Source organism: Phaethon lepturus, unplaced genomic scaffold, assembly GCF_000687285.1.
Source record: "Phaethon lepturus isolate BGI_N335 unplaced genomic scaffold, ASM68728v1 scaffold46347, whole genome shotgun sequence".
Lineage (NCBI taxonomy): Eukaryota > Metazoa > Chordata > Aves > Phaethontiformes > Phaethontidae > Phaethon > Phaethon lepturus.
Genome location: NW_010554930.1, coordinates 16,584 through 33,497, shown reverse-complemented (window position 1 = coordinate 33,497; position 16,914 = coordinate 16,584). Strand labels below are relative to the sequence as shown.

Sequence of the window (16,914 nt, the reverse complement as noted above, 5' to 3'; positions counted from 1 at the left end):
AGGCCCAGGGAAGTGTCAGTGGGGCAGGCTTCAGGATGGGACCGAGCAGGCGGTCGGGGGGCTCCCTGGCCGAGCCGGCAGAGCTCGCCAGCTGGGACGTGGCTCTGGTCTCTCCAGGAATCCAAGAAGCACCTGGCTGGGTTGGGTGTGCTGGGACTGGGCAACCTGATCACTGAGATCACAGCCAGCGAGGAGGACAGCCCGGAGGCCGATGGAGCACACCTGGACGAGGAAGGTTAGGCACTGGGGTACCTGCAGTTAAATAACAGAGGGGCTGCAGGGTCAGAGCTCTTACTGGAGAAGAAGAAATGTACTCAGGTCATTTGGGGCTGCAAGGAATATCATGATGTTATTTGGTCAGAGGTCCTCTGGCAAAGGCCTGGCCGCCGCCTTGCCAGAGTGAATCCCGTGTTATCTTCTGGTCACTTTTGCATTTTCTTACTTTAATTTTTATAACTTTTTTTTTTTACTTGTCTCTTCTACCTCATAAATAAGTTTATTCAGTGTTTTTCTCTGTGTTAAACAAACCTGTTTAGTGCATAGTATTATTATGTCTGTTTTTATTTCTGAGCTTGTTGAACAGTTTCACTGAGTGAGTGAAAGGTGTTCCTTGCGCTAAAGTTGGTTATTTACCTATCTTTAGGGAACATTCAGAGCTCTTGGAGCTTTTGGTTGGAATGAGGGGAAAATACATTGATGGGAGACCTTAATCAGGTGTTTTTGTTCCTCTAAGAGAAAGGAAGCATAGGAAAGGATCATACTTACATAGTGAAGTCTGAAATTAGTAATATATATTATGGTAAAGTTTTTGTGACTGTATTTCTTTTCTTCCTAGGCTGGGTTAAGAGCACAGAAGATGCTGTTGATTATTCAGATATTAATGAAGTGGCAGAAGATGAGAGTCGTAGGTATAAGCAGGCAATGGGCAGCCTGCAGCCAGTTCGAAGACCAGGTAATCAGTGTTACAGTTGTAGCTGTAGAAGGTATTTTGCGGCAATGGGCCGGGCCAGTCTCTTCTATGGATGACATTGTGCCTTGTTACTTCTTGCTTCAAGAACACAATATAAGCTTTTGTGAAACTGTGTTCAGTGGATGAAGCCACTGCTTGATATCCTCCTTTTTTAAGGAATTAGTTCCTCGTTAGAGTTAAACTATACTCAGAAGAGAAACCAGGATCCTCCTTTTGCTCTGGGATCCCCTGCAGAGAATAACCAATACCTGCTCATGTTTCTTTAACCTGTGTTCTTAGGAAGAGGGTTATGCAGGAGGCCAGGTGCTTCTTGGAGATACTCAGAGATAAGGTCCTGATCCCTTAGAGAGTCAATTCAATCTTAATATCTGTTTCTTGTTTTAGCCTTGAATTCTTTTTCTGAAATGACTTTCTGCAGAAGGCACTTTGGTTCTTTTGTCAGTCCCAGGGATCTCTGTCTGGCCTAGAACAGATTTTCAAAAACATGCAGCTTTTCCCTTTCAGTAGCTGCTAGTGCAAATGCTAAATCTTTGCATATTCCTCAAAGCTGCCTTACATTTAACCTTTCTGTTGACATAGTGTGGTTAGTGGGATGTAAAGGTGATTTGGATTTTTTACCCACATTTTTCTTACTTCTTTAGCACCTTTATTGGCTCTGCAAAGGGTGAATAAGGGGAGGTGATAGCAGAATGTATGTGTATATATATATATACGCACATAAAGTGTTTCAGTCATCTTTCTGTCAGTTTGCCTTTTTCCCACCTTCCCACTCTTTCTTAAATTTCAGTTTTGCAAATGAGTTTGTGCAGGAAGCTGAACTTGTAAGTGTTTTGCATCTAGTTACAAAATGAGAATGGGCTTCTCATTAGGTTGGGACAGTTGTGAGAGAGCATAAATGGGAAAGGTGCCTGGTTCCCTTTTATTGTCTGCTTAATATGCAGTCTTGTCTCCTGACTGATTAGATGAAGACGAGGATGATTACGATGCTGACTGTGAAGATATTGATTCCAAGTTGATGCCGCCGCCACCACCACCTCCAGTACCTGGAAAGAAAGATGATGAAAAGGATGCAGCTGCCACTGGTGAGTGAGGACTTTCTTCTTCTCTCTGGCAATATGACTGTCTGAAGGAAGCAAACACTGCTGCGTAGCAGTTCGTTCTGCAGCAAGCACCACGTGTCGTCAAAGTTCGGTCTGCAGACTGCATCTAAAGGTGGGTCTTTGTCCTGATGTGCAATCTTATAGGATTGTCTGAAATGTAGGGTGAAATACTGTATTTCCAGTGATTGTTAAAATACTGATATTGACAATGAAACTGCTTTTTTATCTCATCCTCTCAGTTGTGGCTGGGAAATTCACCTGGAACGCTTAGGATAAAATGAAAGGTTAAACCAGAATGGTATTCATAACACCTGCAGAGGCTTAACTTTTGCATAACTTGGTATAAACAGTAGATGTGGCATTATGGGGTTGTACTAGGGGACAGGGAGGAAACCTGTTTGTTTATAAGGTGCTTGTTCTATTGTAGTATCTGAAGATGGAGACGGTATCATTTTGCCCTCCATCATTGCTCCTTCCTCTGCTGCCTCCGACAAGGTGGATTTCAGCAGCAGCTCTGATTCTGAGTCAGAGATGGGACCTCAAGAAGCCAGGCAGGCAGAATCCAAGGAAGGCAAACTCACACTTCCTCTTGCAGGAATCATGCAGCGAGATGCTACCAAACAGTTGCCAAGTGTTACAGATCTCTTCCCGGAATTTCGACCAGGCAAGGTATTGTAAGAGATATGTGGAAGTGACAGAAACTGTATCATGTAAGCCCTTTAAATATGAATCGTGTAGTACTAAAGGTATGTAGTAAGTAATCACATAGATGTTCTTGCTCACCTCAATGTTTTCTTTAGTTTCTATGTGCTGCGGTTCCCATACTGCTTAACATGTAATGCTTTTCCTGCCATTTGCAGGAGCCTTTTAAAAGGTATCATACAAATCAGGGTGTGAAATAATGTTTTGCTGTTCTGTAAGACCATAGCCTGTTGATTTGTAAAAATTGTTTTCCTGAGGTAGTAGAGAATACTTTTGCCAGTAAATATTAAAAATATAATGCAAATCTGTCTGCTTTCTGGCTTTTCTGGCAGATGTTTGCTCTTCCTTTTGTGCTGTCCTGAATGTGGTGTGCTCTTCCTGAAAGTGTGTGATCTTTATCGTTTACTTAATCCTCCTTCAAAACTGCTCTGAGTGTGGATCAGAAGTTAGCTCAATAACAAGTTGGTTGAAAGAATGATCATTTTTGCACAAAGTGAATTCATTACAATACTTTCCTAAATGCTCCCAAATAGCAAATGTAGTCGATATATTTGAGTAATTATTTTGGAAGTCTTAAAGCTGTCAAGAGGAGAGGAAGTGTGGGAGGGGGAGGAGAATACAGATGAGCTTATAGTTGCCAAACAGATGGTTGTGAGCCAGGATAGCCTGGTTTTATGTGTGCTTTCATCACAGGCTTTGTGTAAGGTGCTGAGCAATTTCATAATTTAATGTTTTAATGATTTAGCTAACCTCTGTCTATTAGAAATCTAGGTGAGGCTCTAGCACAGAAGTTAGCCTTTGGGATGCTCTCTTGGCTTTTGCAAATTTGTTGTTTCCTGTGTTACTGTATTTTCTGCCGGTTGTTGTATTCATTTCTTTGGTGATCAACATGTAATGTCAGGGACTGTTTCAGTGTTGAACGTGCCCAGTGGGTGCATAAATCAGTGCAAGCTGTTAATGCTGAGCATCTTTCATAATTAATTAATGAGACCTAGAGCTGGCAAAGCCTGAAATCCTGTAGATTTGGCTATGAGGAACGGTTGATGTCTGAGAATGTGCATGTTAATGTAGCACTGTGTTTCTTGATGAAACCAATTAAAATAACATGTGGAGAAGCAGACTTTGTGTTTCATTAAGCTGTTAGCAGTTTAACTATGTCTGATACCTTTGCCCTTAGTGAAAGTTCATTGAAACTGGCCAAAGGGTTAGGAAGTTATCTGGGGGAGTTTTGGGAAGAAGGATAGCATGGATGTGGGCAGAGATGGACAGAGTGGTCATACGAACATTATTTCCTTTGGAGATCAGTATAGCGAATTAACAAGGAACATTAATCGTTCCTCATTAAATAGAACATTTACAAGTCTTTGGTTTGAACTCCTGTCCTGTCAGTTAATTTCAGAATAACTCTTTCCCTCTTTACAAGAATTCTCTGAAGAAAGAATTATCAGTGCTTAAAAACCAGCATTCATAATCAAAGAAGAAACAGAAGAGAAAGTTTTTCATTGTCATTAGTGCAGGTTTTGGAGGTATGCAGTATGCATATAGGGGAACCGCATTATGATGGAAATATTGAGAGTATTATTTCTGGAACGTGATATTTGTTTTTATCTGGTTGCTTAGGAAATCTCTGCTTTATATAACTGTCTTCTAGCTTTGCCTCTTTTGCTAATAATTTTATCAACTCTTCTTCAATCTCCATGAGTCTTTCGGAAGGTTGTGGATTCTTCAAAATGAAAATAACTTTTTCCAGATGATCTCTTACCACATACCCAATATGCAAAAGCAATCTTTCTTAGTGTCCAAAATCGAGTATAAATCCTTTTGAAAAGAAAGGATCCATCAAACAGGTGCATCAGAAACTTTTTTTTTCAAGTATAACCAAGAGATTGTTGATTACATCAGGGGCTGGGATTATAGTACAGGCCAAGCTTCTGAATTTCGGAATGCTTTCTTTCATTACTGCTTTTCTGGTGAGGGAAAGACAGACAAGCATTCCACAGTTTTTTTTTCTCTGACCTTCTTGTTTTTTCCTATTCTAGGTTCTGCGTTTCCTGCGTCTCTTTGGTCCGGGAAAGAATGTTCCATCGGTTTGGCGTAGTGCCCGAAGGAAACGCAAGAAGAAACATCGGGAGTTGGCACAAGAAGTGCAGATACAGGAGGGTGAAGTTGTAGTTGAGAGTGGAGTGGAAGGAAAATCTCCTTGGGAATATGAGTTTGCTGCTCCTCCCCCTCCTGAGCAGTGCCTTTCAGATGATGAGGTGGGATATCTGAGACTTAGAGAGGGTCGCCAGCTAGCACTAGGGGTAGTAGTGGATTGGACAGCAACTCTCAGAGTAAAGAGCTTTTCCTCCAAAATAAAACTGGAGGACAGGGTTGGCTTGTATTCCAGCTGTGCAGGAGCTCTTCTCCAGATACTAGTCAGTGACATCAGGTGATTGCTTCTTACTGAGAAGGCTGCATCCGTGGTATAGGATCAATAGGAGAGCTTATCCTCTTTGTATGAAGAAGAAATCGCTGTATTCTTGGAAGTCTAATTGCAGAATATTCTTAAGGCAGCTAGTAAGTATGGAAATGCACTTCTTAGAAATACTTTTCTCCTCCGAGCATAAGCTGGGAAACTTGGAAGGAAGAAACCTCTTACTGACATTTAGATAGACCATCAGTGTAACCATTTCCTCCTTTGCTGTGCTTCAGATTACCATGATGGCACCTGTGGAATCAAAATTTTCCCAGTCAACTGGTGATATAGACAAAGTGACAGATACAAAGCCTAAAGTGGCAGAATGGCGCTATGGCCCAGCACAGCTCTGGTATGATATGCTGGGGATCCCTGAAGATGGCAGTGGATTTGATTATGGTTTCAAGCTGAAGGAGAAGAAGGAAGAGCCGGAGGTTAAAGGACACACAGATGAAAGGGTGAGAGGGGAACTGTGGGGGAAGGTGTGGAGGTGTGTGTGGCACGGGGGATTGCTGCACAGTGAGAGCTTGGTGATGGGCTGGTAGATGGTTGTGCAACACACAAAATGAGATGCTTAATTTTCCTCGTTTAGTTTGAAACTATAAAGTCAATGCTGGTCTTCAGGCAACTGTTCTTTCCTTCTAGGATGCAGGGTTGATGGATGAGAAGGATGATCTGCTAGCTGATGAGCACTTCCTTATGGTGACACAGCTCCAATGGGAGGATGATGTTATCTGGAATGGAGAAGACGTCAAGCACAAAGGGACTAAGACACAGCGGGCAAGTTTAGCAGGCTGGCTGCCATCCAGCATGACTAGAAATGCCACTGCATACAATGCCCAACAAGGTAATCAATGGTCTGATATGAATTGTACTTGCTGTAGTTGAGCTGACTCATTGCATGATTTTGTCTCAATACAGAACATAATTCTTCCTCTCAGGGAATGTTTTTTGGCAAAATCACAGCTTCGCTTAGAATTCTGAGACTTTCTTTCCAAAACAGCGTAGGTCCCTTCTGTTAAAGAACATACCAACTCTGGCTTTCTTCTCTCCATGTGGAATACCAGATGCTAGATCCAAGTACATTAGTATCACGCAATGCTACACTTAGGATGTCTGCTGTTTATAGGGCAATGGAGTTTTCTTCATACTTATACACAATTCTTCCGATTAAAAAAAAAAAAAAGTTCTGAAGTTTCTTCTGAACTAACAATGGTATTCTGTTTATTCTAGACAGAAGGTAGCAGTTCTTAAAAGGCTCAGACTTCTCTTCAACACAGATGCATTTTAAATTTAAATTGCTTGTGTAGAATGAACTTTTATTATCTGTTTGTTATATCTCATCCTGCTTCTACAAGGAAAGACTAATGGGAATGTCAGGGCTTTATGGGGTACTAGTGTGACATAAATGACATGTGAGCATAGGTGAGTTAGTCTGCCCTGGGAGAGGCTGCATCCACAGAATAATTCCTTGAGGTCTGCTTGGCCATCCTTTTTTCTATGACAGTTTGACATGAGACAGGAAGCTGCTGGAGGCCAGACCAACTGTTCTGTCCATGGCAACTGTCTGCTCAAGGCCTCTCGCTTTTATAGGAACCATGTAGAAATGGACCCTATGTGTTGTCATGCAGCATATGCAAAGCAAGCCAAACATGAGGCTGCAGACTTCACCAGTAAGCTATGGCTGAACGTGTTGTTGTAAGTCTTACCTGTACTAATGACACATGACACTGTGATATGAGCAGTAGGTGCATCCTGATTCAGGCTGGAAAGCACTCTCCATGCAACCCCCAAGTTCTGACTTAAGACAGTGCAATGCCCCCCACCCTCCCACTCAAGCTAATCTTACTTTTGTTTTCCTTTTCTCTAGGTTTGAACCGCAGTGGCTCTTTGCTCAATCCACCAATTCCACTAGCACAGAAACCAAATGTAGCAGGAGTCCTAGGTATAGCAAAGGGCAAAGAAAAGCAGGCCCCTGAACAGCAAGGTAATGAGGATGTCAATCTTTGGCCTATGAATAGGTGCATGTGACACATGCTTCTCTATAGACTTCTGTTCTATATAATAGTGGGGTCCTTTTTTGGCAGCCAGATGTAGATAAAAGGGGTACTTGTTTGCTCTAAAACCTGTTAGAAGCCCTATTTCATTCTTGGAGGTTCTCTGCATTCCAATGGAGCAAAATCTCTAAACCTTGGTAAAGCTGAGAATTGGGGCTCTGATTCCTCTTTGCTTCCAAGTTGAATTTTCATTTGCCTTTTAGAGGTCCTGCCTCAGAAGGCCCTGAAGGATGGGGAGGGTTGAGGGAATAAGATGTGGGTATGAGCTCTGAAATGGTTTTCTGCCAAGGTAGTGTATAAAACTCTTAAGTATTCTACCTTATGGTTGCTGCAGTTTCCCTGGATGAAGACAAGCCCTGGTACTCTATTTTCCCGATTGATAATGAAGAGTTAGTATATGGTCGTTGGGAAGACAATATCATCTGGGATGATCAAGCAATGGAAACCTACTTGGATCCCCCTGTCTTAACACTTGATCCAAATGATGAAAACATAATTCTAGGTATGTTCATGGCATCCAGAAATTTGACTCAAATGGGAAAAGACAAGTGGAAATGGAAGCAAGGATTTATAGTCACACTGTAATGGAAAGAAATGGACTGGGGCAATACTTAGGGCCTTTCTTTGTTCTGGCTTTTGAAGATAATTTGCGAGTAATGAAAGGCCTAAGCAGAAGGCGGTGACACTAATAACTTTAGTGGTGTGGTATATACTTTCAGCTCCCTAGTTAAAAGCAGTAACAGGAGAGTAAAAATTAATGCCCTGAAACTTAAATTTAACATAATGCATCTTACTCTTGGTGTGTTTTAGACGCAACTGTCTTAATTTTATTTGCATGCATGTTGGTTTGAAGTGGGAAGGTAGAGAAGTAAACCACAAACTAGCCCATGCCATTCTCCACATGGCTTGTATTCAAAGCCTGAAGAAGCAGATTCCTTAACCCTCTTTCAGGCTACGGTAATGGCACATGGGAGCAATGGCTTTGCATAATACCTGTCAGCATTTTTGTTGTTGCTACATACTTGGTATTCCTGGAGTTTGATTTGAATGTACTCCCTGCTTATAATGCTACAAGCTGGAGAGATGTTTGTCTTATTTGGACCACTAAATCACTATTCTCTCTTAGATCTGTGTGTTGGTAATCTTCAAGCAGCCTGATGTAATTTAAGGATAGGTGTATCTTGCTACATTTTTATATGGCTTGGCTTGCATTTCCTTCCGCAGGAAAGTGGGTCAGTTCTAAGAACTTATATGTATTGATTGGTTTTGGTATTAGCCAGCAACCGTGAAAATCACTCTTAATTTGAACTTGGTTAAAGACAAGACAAACAGACTCGCAGTATTTTCTTTCCAAGTCTGAAATACACCACAAAATTGCAGATGTTTGTATAAATAGTGACAAAGGTGAACCCATTCTTATTTTATATAGAGTGACATGAGATCTGTGCATGATGTTGATTTAGCATTCACCAAGCTCATGTCACTAGGCCCTGCTTCTCATGTGACAATAGTACTTGGAGAATCCATGCTTCACAAATTGCTAACTTGTAAAATTCATACTACTTTCCTGGAATTTTTCAGGAATACCTTTTGGGTTCAGGTCCATATTATCTTTGGATTCAGACTCACTTTCATGTTGTATGTGTGTTGGGAAGAAAAGGATTATTGCTACCTGTAGCTAGGAAACAGTATTGGCACTCCTGTTGCCTGGACTCTCAACTCTAGAACAGCTTTGGCAGAACAGATACTATTTCTTGTACATATATCAATTAGATTATTAGTAAGTTTTGTGTTGAGCAGTGGATACCCCAAGCAACCCCTACAATCACCCTCCTTCCTCTCAAACCTACTCACTGCTGAAGAAGGCAAGGTGGATATTTGAGCATGGAGCTTTTCTGTGTTTGAGCTTGTTTCATGTTAACCTGTATGGAGGAAAAGGGGGAGGAGTGTAGAAGGAGGACAGTCACTCCAGAAACCGAACAAAAAGGCTAAGATGTCTGGACCACGCTGCAGCTCAGTAGGAGGTTGCGCTGCTGAAAAGAGAACCCTAGGACAAGTGCCCTACAGTGTGATTGCTTGTGTTTTTAGAAATTCCTGATGAAAAGGAAGAAATGACTTTGAACTCTCCATCCAAGGAGAACAAGAAAGAATCTTCTCTAAAGAAGAGTCGAATCCTGTTGGGAAAAACAGGTGTCATCAAGGAAGAACCACAGCAGGTCAGCATAAGCTTGAGCACCTTGCAGGTTGGGAATCATGTGGAAGGAGTGATTTTTTTTTTTTTTTTTTTTTCACACACCTCTCTCTGTTTAAAATTGAATTAGAACATGTCTCAGCCAGAGGTGAAGGATCCCTGGAACCTCTCCAATGATGAGTTTTACTATCCCAAACAGCAGGGACTTCGAGGAACCTTTGGAGGCAACATTATTCAGGTAGTCACAGTAGTGTTGGCTATAGAGTGCGAGAGTGAATGTCTTGGTAGGAGGTTTCTAGCTAAGAATATGATTTAGGATTTGTAGAAAAACAGACTTTAGATTACAGTAGGTAAGTTAAGTGATCATGAGCAAGATTTTTATTTTTGTTTAGTTAAAATGATTAGGAAGAAGCTTGAACTAACTTTTCTTGATTGCCCCATCAAACTGAGGTTTAGATGCTAGGTATTGCTGTATCATACTTGCCCCTGCCATGCTTTTACTTGGTGTCTCTTTCTGTAGTACTTTCTGAAGCAGTAGTGGGAGGGGAGAAAGTGGTGCAGATGGTTAAGAGGTGAGGCTGTACTTCTGCTACTAGTATGTATTTTAATCTGGATATTATGAAAATAATTTAGATAGGGATGAATTTGAACTTCTCACTAGCCCCAGGTGAAGAGGTGATTTTTTTTCCTCCTTTATTGTGGTATTCAGTGACCTCTTCTAAAGCCTCATCTGATTCCACCCTCTCCTGTAATGGGAAAAATGTATGTAATTCCAAATGCACTTCTTTCCCACTGATAGAGATGATGGCTTTTCATGCTCCTAGTTAATAAAATCCTCTCATTGGGTACCATTTGAAATAATAAAATTAAAATCATCTCTGTACAGAAAGGAAAGATCCATATATGGACCCAAGCACTTTCTGTCAAAAGGCAACATGTATGATAACAAGTGAATTTCAGTGCACTAGTATGACTGCTAGCAGACCTAAAAATATTACTAGGTTCTGTTATGTAAGGGTTAGTAGGATAGGAGGATGATCTTGGTTTTGAGATGATACGTGTCATTCTTAACACACATTTTGTTCCTGTGTCAGCACTCTATCCCAGCAGTGGAACTTCGCCAGCCATTCTTTCCCACCCATATGGGTCCTATGAAGCTCCGACAATTTCATCGGCCTCCTCTGAAGAAATACTCTTTTGGTGCCTTGTCCCAACCAGGGCCCCACGCTGTGCAACCTCTGCTGAAGCACATAAAAAAGAAAGCCAAGGTACAGTTATTTTTCTCTGTATACGATGTCTGCTGTGGCTCCATTTGCACAGCAGATCTGTTTGATGCGCTGTTTTCCTAACACTGTTTTTTCACTTGGCACAGATGAGAGAGCAGGAGCGTCAGGCTTCTGGTGGGGGTGAAATGTTCTTCATGCGCACGCCACAGGACCTAACTGGCAAGGATGGAGATCTCATCCTTGCTGAATACAGTGAGGAAAATGCCCCTTTAATGATGCAGGTTGGCATGGCAACAAAGATTAAAAATTACTACAAAAGGGTGCGTATACAGGTTTTGCTGTTGGACAGTGATTTTCTTCTGGCTCTTACTGAGTGCTAACTGCGTCTTCATTGCACGTTGCAGAAACCTGGCAAAGATCCGGGAGCTCCAGACTGTAAATATGGAGAGACTGTTTATTGTCACACTTCTCCGTTCCTGGGTTCTCTGCATCCAGGGCAGTTACTGCAGGTGAGAAAAGCAAGCACAAGATGACAGAAAAGTTGAATGTGGAATAATAGGCAGAATGTTTCATGCCCTGTCTATTGAATCACAAATAATGCTCAACTTCCAAAAAAACCAGATTCAGTTCAATTTCCAGTTTTAGCCTCTTTGTTTACTGATAATAATTCAGTTCTTGGCTTTAAAAAAAAAAAAAAATCTGTTCTGTGTTTTTTAAAATTGTTGTAGGAATGATAGGAATTGCAGGAAGTGAATCTTTGCTGCTTTGGTTTGTAATGGCATTAGAAATACTGTTAGAGAGGATTGAGCGGAAGGCCAAAGCTGTTTGGATGTTGGGGAGCTCAGTACATAGATGTTGGAGGGGATAGAAAACATGGATTTATCATGGTCCAGCAAGTGTGAGCAAAACCTTATATGTACTTCTGAGAATTGTACTGCTAATTGTCTGCTGGATGTCAGTTAGTAGTCAGGTGTGTAGACTTATGCTTTTAGGAGCCTTTCTCTGTTGTTGAAATACATACAGTTGAGATGGGGAGAGGAATTAAGAATGTTGTCAGGACCATTACCTCATTACAAAATTCATGATAAATGTAAAAATAAATCTATTTCAGTTAATGCTACCTACTCTTGATGCAGCAATAATTCTGTCCATGCTGTACCACAGGAAAAAAATAAGGTGAAGGCTGATATTAGAGATTCTTCGCAGAACTGACAATGGTAATTGTTCAAGCCTAAGAAGATTCATCATGGATAAAACAGGACTCCTGAAAAGCTTGAAATGAGGACAGGGCCATCTAAATAAAACTTTACTAATATGGATCAGGGTGGTGTGGGAGAGTAGCAGTGGGTAAGGCTTGTGAAAGTCCTACAGGTGGAGAAAACCCTTTATAGAAGAGGATGGTCTTTCCAGTTCCACTCAGTCTAATGCCTCCTTGGTGCTAGTTTAAATTTTTTTAGCTTTAAATGCTGAACTCTGCTGCTCCCTGCTTTTCTGGTTAGGTTCTTATAACCTTTTTTCCTGAGCAAAGTCTTCAGTCCTTGCTTCTGTTGCCTTCTCCCATTCCCAGACTGTGCATGTGTCCTGGAGTAGTTTCTGTGGTTATACTGTTTTGCGTATGTGTTCTTTCTGTCCCTTTTTAAAGTACCTCCTTAAAGGTCAGTCCAAAGAGCCCTTCAAACTCTTTCTGCATTTGTTCTAGGTTTTCTTATTCTTTTGTGCTTTATCCTTGGTAGCTTTCTGCATAAGCAAGGAGTGTTCTGACTGCACATCTACATATATTGTGATATAAATGATGGTGTACCATTGGAATGACTGGGGTTTTGGTTTGGGTTTTTTTAAGATCTTTTCTGTAGATTGAATTACAGAAAATTTGATTAAAACATGACTTTCAGACTTTGATTTGTTTCTCTTATTAGGCTTTTGAAAACAACCTTTTCCGGGCCCCTATCTATTTACATAAGATGCCTGAAACGGATTTCCTGATTATCCGGACACGACAAGGCTATTATGTTCGAGAATTAGTGGATATTTTTGTAGTTGGTCAGGAGTGCCCACTTTATGAAGTACCTGGTCCCAACTCGAAACGAGCTAATACCCATATCAGAGATTTTCTGCAGGTATGTGGTAAGAGACAGTTTGGGGATCTGAGGGATCTTTGGAGAAAGCCCACAGCATAGGCACAGGCCTCCTGTGGACAGCCTTGATTTGAGAAACTCATTGCCCTGCTATGGCTCCCTCCCCTTTTTCTTTTGGATTGTTGGTTGGGGGGTGGGGGTGGTTTTGTGAGGTGAGAGCACTACAAAAGTTGGATGTTAACCATACAGACCATTTTGATTGTCGTTTAATCAATGATTTATAACATGCTGCTTCTGTTTACTTGCATCCTATCTGATAAGTATATGATACAGACTTTTTATTAGTGTATTTGAAAGTGTGGGAAGCTGATGTAATCAGAATGAACTTTGAAGTGGTTATGCTGTATGAAATGACAGTTCTATGGGTTTTGCTAAGAGGCAATTAATGGGTCTTATCACAGTCCTATTATATAGTACAGAATTAGAGTTGCGTTATAGGTCTGTGCTGATTTCCTAGATCTTGAGGCAGTTAAGCTTTGTGACTGTCAGATTTTGGAGAAAATTGCTAGTAATTTACTGTCTAATTAAAAATTTTGACTCAAGAGTTATTTGCAGAGCAGGAACATCCCTGCTGTTCCCAAAGTTCAAGTTTCTGTACCAAAGCATGAACATTTCTAATGAGATAATACAAAATTTCAAGACAAGTATTTTTTTCCACATCTCGTTCTCAAAAATAGCTGAACCTGAAGCAGACATGTGGCTTGGAAAACTTTATTAGGTAAATTTATAAGAAACAATAGGTTTTAAGTAGGAAGTCTGAAGTAGTCAGTAGAAACAGCATTATCTATGCTGTCTTTGCAAGTTTGTTGTGTTCTTTCTTCAGACATCACAAATGAGTCTTGTTTTGTAGGTTTTTATTTATCGCCTCTTCTGGAAAAGCAGAGACCGTCCTCGGAGAATTCGCATGGAGGATATCAAGAAGGCCTTTCCCTCACACTCGGAGAGTAGCATCCGAAAGCGGCTAAAGCTTTGTGCTGATTTCAAACGCACAGGTATTTAAAGATTTTATGTGGTGGTCAGCAATTCCTTGCTGCTCTTGGAGTTCCAAACAGAGCAGGAGGAGGCAACATCTCCTCCTGATAAACCGTTTTTGAAAACATCTGTTTGAAGAACTGAAATGTAATCTGATAGGTTTTTTTTCTTCCAATTTTTATAAATGTGTGCTTTCTTTTGGCACAGATGTGCTTGATGGTGAGAAATGACTACAGTTTGGACATTTTTTTTTTTTTATAACACTTTGGGCAATGGTTTACTCATAAAGTAACACCAACACATACACATTCCCTTCCCTCTGTGTATGGCTGTGTTGTGTTTTGCAAGCAAATACATGCCGGCAGAACCTTGTCCCATCTTCATGAGTCTATTGGTGCTCTGAGAGCCTCTGTTCTGATTTTTGTATAAGCATAATGATAAACAGGTGGTCATACAAAGGTTTTTAGGCTAGCCACAGGGAGAAGTAGTTCATGGTGAGGAAGTGAAAGGTGGATTAAATGCTTTTGTAATGTCTTTTATACATTGAATGAGCATGAATGTATGAGAGTTTGCTCATGTAACAGGTGCTGAGTTAGGGGGCATTGATTTAGACAAATGCAGAACAAAACCTGTCACTTTTAGTAGTCTAAAGTGTCACGGATTTGTCATACTTGCTCCTTTTGCCAGCATTGCAGCAAAGTACCAAGTCTTGAAATACAATTAGGTTATGATGGCATCCAGCGTTTGTGGGAAACTACTCTGTATTTGATCTGTGCATTTTTCAGGGATGGACTCAAATTGGTGGGTTTTAAAGCCAGATTTCAGATTGCCGACAGAGGAAGAGATCAGAGCAATGGTATCCCCAGAACAGTGCTGTGCTTATTACAGCATGATTGCGGCTGAGCAGCGACTGAAGGTAAACTCTTCTTGTAGGCTATAAAGCAAGTTACTGACAGGTAGGTCTGTGAAGGGTGAGGCTAGGTAACACCTTCTGCCTAAAGCTGATTTCGCTATAAAGTAGGCAATTTAGGCCTCTGACCACTGTGCAACTTGCTTTGTGCTGCATGAAAAGGGAGTTAAGTTCTTAGACACGTTCTTAAGTTAAGTTCTTAAGACACGTTACATTCTTAGGACCTATTATTTGAGTTAGCTATTCTCAAAGGTAGCAAAGGGAAGGTACGAGAAAGGGCTTATGTTTCTACTTGGAGCTCTACAGCAGAATGTAACTAGTTTGTGGCTGTGTGAGAGACTGGTTATTTTTTTGAAGTAGAGTGCAATATTTAGTTATGGAATTGTCAAAATATTGGGCAGTTCGACATCTGTAATACTGTGGGTCACAGTGAAGCTTGCAAACAACCGTCTGCGGAAGTGTGCTTGTTCAGCATGACAAGTCTCCACAGGAGATCGATAATATGCCTCTAGTTCTCTCTCCAATAACCTTTTTAAGACTCCGGGTTCACATTTTTTCCTAATATTTCTCCACAGGATGCAGGTTATGGGGAGAAATCCTTCTTTGCACCAGAAGAGGAGAATGAAGAGGATTTCCAAATGAAGATTGATGATGAGGTACTGCCAGAGCGATGCATGAGCATGCATGCCAGTATATAAATCTGCATGACAGGAGAGAAATGAAGTCTTAAAATATAAAGGACATATTTAAAGTAGGATTCACTAGGTCAAACGTTCTTGCAACTTTCCTGGGAACTCTGCTGCCAAGCTTATACCTGTGTTTGGTGTTCCTTCTTGCCAGGTCATTTCAGGACTAGGCTTTTTGCCTTAAGTGCCTTTTGTGAGTTATCTCACACTTTGGTTCTTCATAGAAGTTTTATCAGGGCAGCTGAAGGATCAAAAAGTGGAATAAACCTCCATTATGTTAATTGAAAAGTTCTCAGTATGATTGGAAGAATCCAAAATAAAAAGCTTGGAATTCTCCTCGATGGTAGCAGGATTGTGAGGGCATGTTTCTCTTCTTGCTGGCAGGTGCGCACAGCTCCATGGAATACCACACGAGCCTTCATTGCTGCTATGAAGGGCAAGTGCCTCCTAGAAGTGACTGGTGTAGCAGATCCTACTGGTTGTGGTGAAGGATTTTCTTATGTGAAGATTCCAAACAAACCAACTCAGCAGAAGGTATAGTTCCCATAGTTGGATTGGACAAGGAGCAATAACTGGAAAGTCATGTGGGAGAAATGGAATAAATATGGGGTATCAGGAAGAGGAAATATCAGAAGATAAGCCTAGGAAAGACTATTATGTGATGACATTAATACGCTGCATCTTCCTCTGAACAGGATGATAAAGAACCTCAGCCAGTGAAAAAGACAGTGACCGGGACAGATGCTGATCTGCGCCGACTTTCTCTCAAAAATGCCAAACAGCTTCTGCGTAAATTTGGAGTGCCTGAGGAGGAGGTGAGCATAAACATGGAGCAGGTTACAGAGTTCTTTTCACTAACGGATTCAGCAGCTGATGGTGGAAGGGTTGTATACGTTTCTACTCTGACCTTGTGTGTAAAGCAGTTGAAATCCACAGCAGCTGCCTCAGCTGGATGTCTCTAAAGCCATTTCTAGTCTGTCTTCCTCTTTTCAGATAAAGAAGCTGTCCCGGTGGGAAGTGATTGACGTGGTACGTACAATGTCTACAGAACAAGCTCGTTCAGGGGAAGGTCCTATGAGCAAATTTGCACGTGGGTCTCGGTTTTCTGTAGCAGAACATCAGGAGAGATATAAAGAAGAGTGTCAGCGCATCTTTGACTTACAAAATAAGTAAGTTGGTATCTAATGTTTACAGCCTTGAACCCCACCCTGTCTCCACCTTAAAAGTCAGAACTATGTATGCCTGAGGCTCACTGATATGTAGCAGTATAGATGTTGATTCAACTGGCTGGGCCCACAAAATGCAGCTGAGAAAGAGGGCTTTGGCTGTTAATAGAAACTTAAGGGTTAGCCTTAGTGTCTTGCTGTCATAGACCTTTTGGAAAGGTAGAATGAGTTGCATAGTCTGCCATGTATAATGGCATGAGATGTTCCACTGTTCCACAGATCAGTAGTTCACCACCGTATTTCCTTTCTTCCTGCCTCCCTCTTCTGCCTCCCTTTTTTTT

At 41.2% G+C, this 16,914-nt stretch overlaps 1 protein-coding gene across 1 annotated transcript in view; it reads left to right on the top strand.

Annotated features, from left to right (window-relative positions):
- The first annotated feature begins 120 nt into the window (after positions 1-120).
- Positions 121-16,914, top strand: part of LOC104624593 (transcription initiation factor TFIID subunit 1-like) — a 32,697-nt gene continuing 15,903 nt past the window's right edge. The window contains exons 1-21 of the mRNA XM_010291997.1: positions 121-235; positions 836-952; positions 1,933-2,052; positions 2,498-2,739; positions 4,812-5,030; positions 5,467-5,688; positions 5,876-6,077; positions 7,101-7,217; positions 7,622-7,789; positions 9,376-9,503; positions 9,609-9,716; positions 10,573-10,746; positions 10,851-11,024; positions 11,109-11,213; positions 12,621-12,821; positions 13,690-13,831; positions 14,597-14,727; positions 15,297-15,377; positions 15,792-15,941; positions 16,103-16,222; positions 16,401-16,576. Coding sequence (XP_010290299.1) covers positions 922-952; positions 1,933-2,052; positions 2,498-2,739; positions 4,812-5,030; positions 5,467-5,688; positions 5,876-6,077; positions 7,101-7,217; positions 7,622-7,789; positions 9,376-9,503; positions 9,609-9,716; positions 10,573-10,746; positions 10,851-11,024; positions 11,109-11,213; positions 12,621-12,821; positions 13,690-13,831; positions 14,597-14,727; positions 15,297-15,377; positions 15,792-15,941; positions 16,103-16,222; positions 16,401-16,576 — 3,011 coding nt within the window. The 5' untranslated portion in view covers positions 121-235; positions 836-921. The remainder of the gene's footprint in view (positions 236-835; positions 953-1,932; positions 2,053-2,497; positions 2,740-4,811; positions 5,031-5,466; positions 5,689-5,875; positions 6,078-7,100; positions 7,218-7,621; positions 7,790-9,375; positions 9,504-9,608; positions 9,717-10,572; positions 10,747-10,850; positions 11,025-11,108; positions 11,214-12,620; positions 12,822-13,689; positions 13,832-14,596; positions 14,728-15,296; positions 15,378-15,791; positions 15,942-16,102; positions 16,223-16,400; positions 16,577-16,914) is intronic.